The sequence below is a fragment of the Suricata suricatta genome, chromosome 11, assembly GCF_006229205.1.
Source record: "Suricata suricatta isolate VVHF042 chromosome 11, meerkat_22Aug2017_6uvM2_HiC, whole genome shotgun sequence".
NCBI classification, from domain to species: domain Eukaryota; kingdom Metazoa; phylum Chordata; class Mammalia; order Carnivora; family Herpestidae; genus Suricata; species Suricata suricatta.
The window spans coordinates 3,753,433-3,759,863 of NC_043710.1; the positions used below are offsets into that span (position 1 = coordinate 3,753,433).

A 6,431-nucleotide genomic window follows, 5' to 3' on the forward strand; every position below is an offset into this window, starting at 1 on the left:
GCCGCCCCGGGCCCGGCTCAGGAGGGGCTCCGACTCCGCCCGCGGGTCCTCCATCGGGTCGCCGCGCGCCGTCCGGACCTTCACCCGAGCGCAGAGCGCGGCGCGCGAGCTCCACTGCGCAGGCGTGGCGTCCCGGCCCTGGAGGACGAGAGAAGGAGCGGACAGCGCGGTGACACAGGGGATACCCCTTTCCTCCAGCCAATAAGAACGGAGGGTTCGCTTGAGGAGGCGTGGCTTTCCTAGGCCCCGCCTTCCGGGGCGGACCCAACTTCCTTCCCCGGCGGGAGGGGCTAGACGGCCCTCCCCAGGGCCGGGAGGACTGCCCTCTTCGACCGCGGTCCCCGGGCCAGCAGCGTCAGCACCACCCGGGCACTGGTTAAAAAGGCGAATTCCCGGGTCCTCCCCCAATCAGAAACTCGGAGCAGGGCCCAAGAATCTGCGTTTTGCACGTTTAGCGTTGGGCACGCGGGGATCTCCCCCAAAGATATCCCCCCAAAATGGAACTTGAATTTACCCTCTGATAACGAAACTAGGAAGATTAAATATACTGGAGAGTAAATGAAAAGACCAGTAACACTCTTCAAAAATATTGACAGCATATATATGAAGCATTTTTAACATTAACACATGAAGTTTTTTTCCATTGCTGCAGTGACACATTCCAGCAAATTTACCTAAAACCACTCACATTTATCATTTCTCGGTCCTGGAGGTCAGAAGTCCAGCGGCTGGACCGGGTTCTCCCAACAGGGCCTCACAAGACCAAAGTCAAGGTCTTCATTGCCAAGAGGCTAGGACTGCAGCTGGCTGTCCAGCAGGGGTCAGTGTCCGCTTCCAGAGACCACCGCGATCCTTCCGGTGTGGCCCCCTCCATCATCGAAGCAAGCATGAGTGCCCTGAATCTCCCTCTACTGTACTGTGCTTCAAAGTACAGCAAGATGCTTTCCAATCTCTCCGACTTCCTCCTTCTGCACATCTCTTTCCTTTCAAGGGCTCTTGTGACTATATTGGGCATATCAGATAACCAGGATAATCTTATTTTTTAAGATCAGCTGACGAGTAACTTAAACTACGTCTGTAAATTCCTTTAGCCAGCTATCCTACCTTAACCACTAGTGTGATGCCAGGAGGTGAAGGTCAAGGGAGCCAAAATTCTGCCTCCCACAGAGCTCTTAAAAATCAGTAAGAGGGGCGCCTGGGTGACAGTCAGTTGAGCCTCCGACTTCGGCTCAGGTCATGATCTCACGGTTTGTGGGTTTGAGCCCCACGGGGTCGGTGCTGACAGCTCAAAGCCTGGAGCCTGCTTCGGATTCTGCGCCTCCCTCTCTGACCCTCCCCTGCTAGAGCTCTCTCTTTCTTTCAAAAATAAATAAAAAACAAATTTTAAAAAAAATCAGTAAGAAAGGGGGTGCCTTGGTGGCTCTGTCAGTTAAATGTCCGACTCTTGATATCGGTTCAGGTTATCTGATCGTTCTTGGGTTCCGCCCAAGTCAGGCTCTGCACCAACAGCACGGAGCCTGCTTGGTGGGATTCTTCTCCTTCTCCCTCTCTGCCCCTCCCTCGCTCATTCTATCAAAATGAATAAATAAACTTAAAAAAAAAAACCCATAAGGGACAACTGGGTGGCTCAGTCATTTGGGCATCCAACTTCGGCTCTGGTCATGACCTCACACTTAGTAAGTTCGAGCCTCACATCAGGCTCTGTGCTGATAGCTCAGAGCATGGAGCCTGCTTCAGTTTCTGTGTCTTCCTCTCTCTGCCCCTCCCCCGCCTGCGCTCTCAAAGATAAATAAAAATGTTAAAAAATTATTTTAATTAAAAAAATCAGTAAGAAAAGATTAAATTCTCCTTAGGTGGGAAAGGAACAAAGGACTTGAACAGGAAGGACACAAAAGAGGAACCATCTATGTAGGATGCTTGAAATAAACTTCACTGCATTGGAATAAAAGAGATGCAAATTAAATTAAAATAACAATAAAATCAGTGAGCGAATCAGTGGGTGAATATTTAAAAGCACTGAAGGGTAACAGCTCGGTTATTTCAAGAGGGCTGAGAAATCATAGAATACGTTCATGCCTTTGATTTTTTTTAAAAAACAGGAAACATGCATTTTAAAACCTGAAAAAAGTAAGATACTTTTAATCTGAAAAAAAAAAAGGATGCACGCAGAAGTTCGTAAAAATGGCCCGTCCCCCACGGATTTGTCTTTAACTGCGATTAAAGAATTCCCTTTAGGTTTGAGTACAAGCTCAAGGAAGCCCAAGTGGAATGCGGGGGAGTATAAGCATTTTGTGAAAATTAATGAAAGGAAACCTCACTTAAAATGGGATGGGGAGGGGCTCCTGGATGGCTCAGTCGGTGGAGGATGCAGTTCTTATCCTTGGGGTTGTGAGTTCAAGCCCCACACTGAGTGTAGAGAGTACTTAAAGTAAAATCTTTAAAAATAAAATAAAATAAAATGGAGCGGGGAGGCCAAAAGAGGGGAGTCCCAGGCCCCCAATCACAGACCCCAACAGGAAGAGCGTGTACCTTCCAGTCCCAGCTGGAAGATGCCTACTGCAGCAGGAAAAAGACTTTCTCCACCCCCAGCAACAGCCCAGCCAATGAGAGACGGTCACAGCTCAACCAATGAGAAGCAGCGACCCCGGGCGCTTGGAATAAAGTGCTCCAATGAACTTTCTCTTTACAGCAGCCCCCCAACTCCTCCCCCCACCAATCCCCTCTCCTCTCCTCTGCTCTCCAGGCTTCCCCTGGCTTTGCTGTGTGTGGCTCTTCTATTCCAGATTGCAAGTCTCTGCTATTCCCGAGTGAACCCACTTTTGCTGGTGAAATAACGGACAGTTTGTTTATAGGTTAACGATGTTCGCGGACTCTATGGTGTGGAGCCGGGCTTGTATGCACGTCGGGCTGGTAGGAGGTGCTCTCGGGAAAGGGAGGACGGGGATAAACTTTCTCAGATGCCAGGGTACTGTGCTGTCGCTGTCCCTGCGGGGCAGACAGGCAGCATCTGGGCTGAGTCCCCGGGCACAGGGCGGAGGGCGCAGGGCTGGCCAATCAGCAAAACCAGAACGGGGCCAAGCAGGCGACCTCAGGCGAGTCACAGCCCGTGTCGTGCCTCGGTTGCCTTCTGTGGGACCGACCAGGAGCCACCTCCGGCCCTGCCCGGCCAGCACTCACGGAGCATCTCCTGATCGCCAGGCGCTGGTCTAAGCGCCGGGGCTACAACCACGAAGAATTGGGGACCCGCCCATTTCAGCCCTGCGGCTTCTGCTCTCAGGGTGACCCCGCTGGGAGACGCTGGGCAGGTTTCACCCCTCTCAGAACCCTGGTTTCCCCAACAGTAAAGTGGGGAGAAAATTACACCAGCCTCACATGGATGTTGGGAGCGGTTAAGTAAAGTGACACCTGTCACGGGCGGGGCAGAGAGGAAGGCGGTCTACGAATCGGGTCCCCCCTCCAGCAGGAACCGCCTGGGTGCCTGGGGCCCCGCCCACCAGCCCACCCTCAGAGCCCCTTGTCCCACAGGTCCAGAGGCCAAGACACAACTGGGGAGGAGGGCATATGCTGATGGCATCTCCCAGGCCCAGCAGGAAGGGGAAGACACCAAATCCCAAGGCGTGCAGGCCTGCGGGGTCCTCTGCCCTGCATTTGGGGGTGAAGAAACAGACCACAGGTCAGAAGGGCTCATCACTGTGACATCATCTGAAACCCTCCACCCGTCTTCCTCTCTCCTTCCTCTTCTGCCCCAACCCCGTCCGCCCCGCTTCTCAGCCCAGAGAAGGCGCCGTCCTAGAACCAGGGTTCCCAGGTCCCCACCAGACACCAGGCTGCAGTAAATAGGCCACAAAGTTGTCCCTCCCCTGATGGACACACTCCGCACATTTAGGCTGTGGCGCCAGGAAGAGCGAGAGCAAGGCACCTGGGGCTCAGTCCGCTGAGCATCCAACTCTTAGTTTGGGCTCAAGCTACGATCCCAGGATCACAGGATTGAGCCCCGGGTCCACGTCCACCCTGAGCTGAGTGTGGAGCCCGCTTAAGATTCTCTCTCTCCTTCTGCCCCTCCCTGGCTCAACTCCTTCTCTCCCTCTCTCTCTAAAATTAAATTGAATTTAAAAAAGAGAAGCCAGGAAGCAGAGGAAGACTGCCCCTCACATAACCCCTAATTATTCCTAATATTGAATATGCCTGCTGTGGCTTCAATATTACTGTGCCAGCAATATCTTAAATCTTATCGAACTTTGGTCGTTGTCCAATGGCCCTCCTGACTTTTGCCATCTCACCCCCATTTGTGCTTTTGTTTATCTTCTAGTTCTCTTCCAGTTTCCTTTCCCTGCAATCAAGAAATGTCAGCAAACCCAAACGATGCGCTGCTGCCACTCGGTCTTTTTTCTGAGACACAATAAAATAAGTACGTTTCTTGGTGATCTGCTGCGTAACAAATAAACCCAAAGCTTCATGGTTTAAAAGCACATCAGTTATAAGGGGTGTCTTGGGGGGCTCAGCCAGATCAGTGTCTGACTTCAGCTCAGGTCATGATCTCACAGTCCGTGGGTTGAAGCCCCATGTCGGGCTCTGTGCTGACAGTTCAGAGCCTGGAGCTGCTTCGGATTCTGTGTCTCCCTCTGCCCCTCCCCCACTCATGCTCTCAGCCTCTCAAAAATGAATAAATGTTTTTAAAAAAATTAGTGTATCCATTATCTCTCAGTTTTTCTTAGACCAGAATCTGAATGCAGCTTGGCCGCCCCCCTCCCCGGCCTCTCGAAGGCGGCCATCAAGGGGTCCAGCAAGGCCACCACCATCTTGAGGCTCAAGGCTCACTTGATGGCACCTGGGCTGAGGGCCTCGGTCCCCTGCCACCGAGCCTCCCCCTGGAGCACCTGGCATCTCGCAGCCAGTTTTGTCAGAGCTGCCGAGAGAGAAAAGCCAGAGAGAGGACTAACAAGGCATGACCCGTCCTGCCGTGCCCAGTCGGTGAGAAGCCGGGCACCAGGTTCTGCCCGCCTCGGGGGGAGGGGGTCACAGGAGGTGGGCTGCGGGGGGCAGCCTTCTTAGGAGGATGCCTTCCCGAAGAGGTGACAAGGCTTTGTTTTCATGTTAATTCCGTGCCCCTAAGGTCACCTCCCACACCACAGTTACCCGTTCTCAGGTCAGTCCTGTGGGCCAAGACAGCTGTCCCTAGTCCCCGTGGGCAGACGAGGAAACTGAGGCTGGAGGGTCTCGGTGACATTCCTCCCAAGGTTGCATCGCCCAGTGGGCTAGAAGCACCGCGTCTGAAAACACCCCGGACCACCATCAACTCGGTCCACAAGCACAGGACCCGCCCGGCATTGGAGGAAGGGGGCAGTGACTCAGCCCTGGGCCACAGCCCATCAGGCCCGGGGAAGGGCCAGGCGGGGCCCTGGCACCGGCTTGGATTGCGAGATGAGGCCGCCCCAGAGGAGGTGCTGGGGCAAAGTCAGAGCCCGTGGTGCTCGTGGTGCTCGGAGTAGAGGAGAAAGGGGGCACTTGGCAGGAAGTCCGGGGCCGTGCCCCGCCCCCAGGCAAGAGACCAACCCTGAGAGTCGGGAGGGGACAGAGGCCTCTCCGCCGCCTCCCCCTCCACGCGCCCACCACCACACAGCTGCATTTCCCACGCTGCATGGGTTGCCAGTGTCCCGCGGAACCTGCCGGAGAGATGGGCGTCCTCTTGGTGGGGACACCGACTCAGTTCGGGCGGAAGATGGCTTCACATCACACGGGGCCACTGGTGGAGGCCTGACCGCCAACGAGAACTCCGTCCCCCAGGATACCCACCTGGAGGTTGCTTGAACCTTGGTTTGAATGTCAGAAATGGCCCCATAGAGGCCACTCTCTCTCTCTTTGAAAATAAATAAACATTAAAAAAAAAAAGAAGAAGAAGAAATGCCCCCCTTGGTTCCCAAACACGCGCCTGGAGATATGTAACATCGGGCAAGGTGCCAACAACCTCACTGTTTCCCGGTTCGTTTTAATGGAACCTTCCTGGTGAGACCACAGGGGTGGGAGGGGAGGTCACAGGAGGAGCCCAATGTCCTTGCAGGCTGGAGACACGAATGTCACAGGTCAGGGACCCTGCGCCTACTCGAGATGCTTCTGGGTCATATTCCTTCCTTCCCTGGGAATCTGGGGCCACTCGTCCCCCGCGGGGCTGGGGTCCCTCCTCAGCTGCACAGCAGGGAGCATGCACTCAAGCAGGTGTTTCTAAAGGTGGCTTTATGGGGGTTTTTGTAAGTTGATTTAGGGGCACCTGGGAGGTTCCGACGGTTAGGCATCTGATTCTCGGTTCCCACTCAGGTCACGATCTCACAGTTTGTGAGTTCAAGCCCTGCATTGGGCTCTGAGCCGACAGCACGGAGCCTGCTTGGGATTCTCTCTCCTTCTCGCTACCCCTCCCCTGCTGACTCTCTCTCTCT

At 54.2% G+C, this 6,431-nt stretch overlaps 1 protein-coding gene across 1 annotated transcript in view; it reads right to left on the reverse strand.

Moving 5' to 3' along the window:
* The window catches only part of TPCN2 (two pore segment channel 2), a 16,509-nt gene extending 16,374 nt beyond the window's left edge, over positions 1-135 (reverse strand). The window contains exon 1 of the mRNA XM_029957351.1: positions 3-135. Within this exon, the coding sequence (XP_029813211.1) occupies positions 3-54 (52 nt within the window). The 5' untranslated portion in view covers positions 55-135. The remainder of the gene's footprint in view (positions 1-2) is intronic.
* Positions 136-6,431: the final 6,296 nt, after the last annotated feature.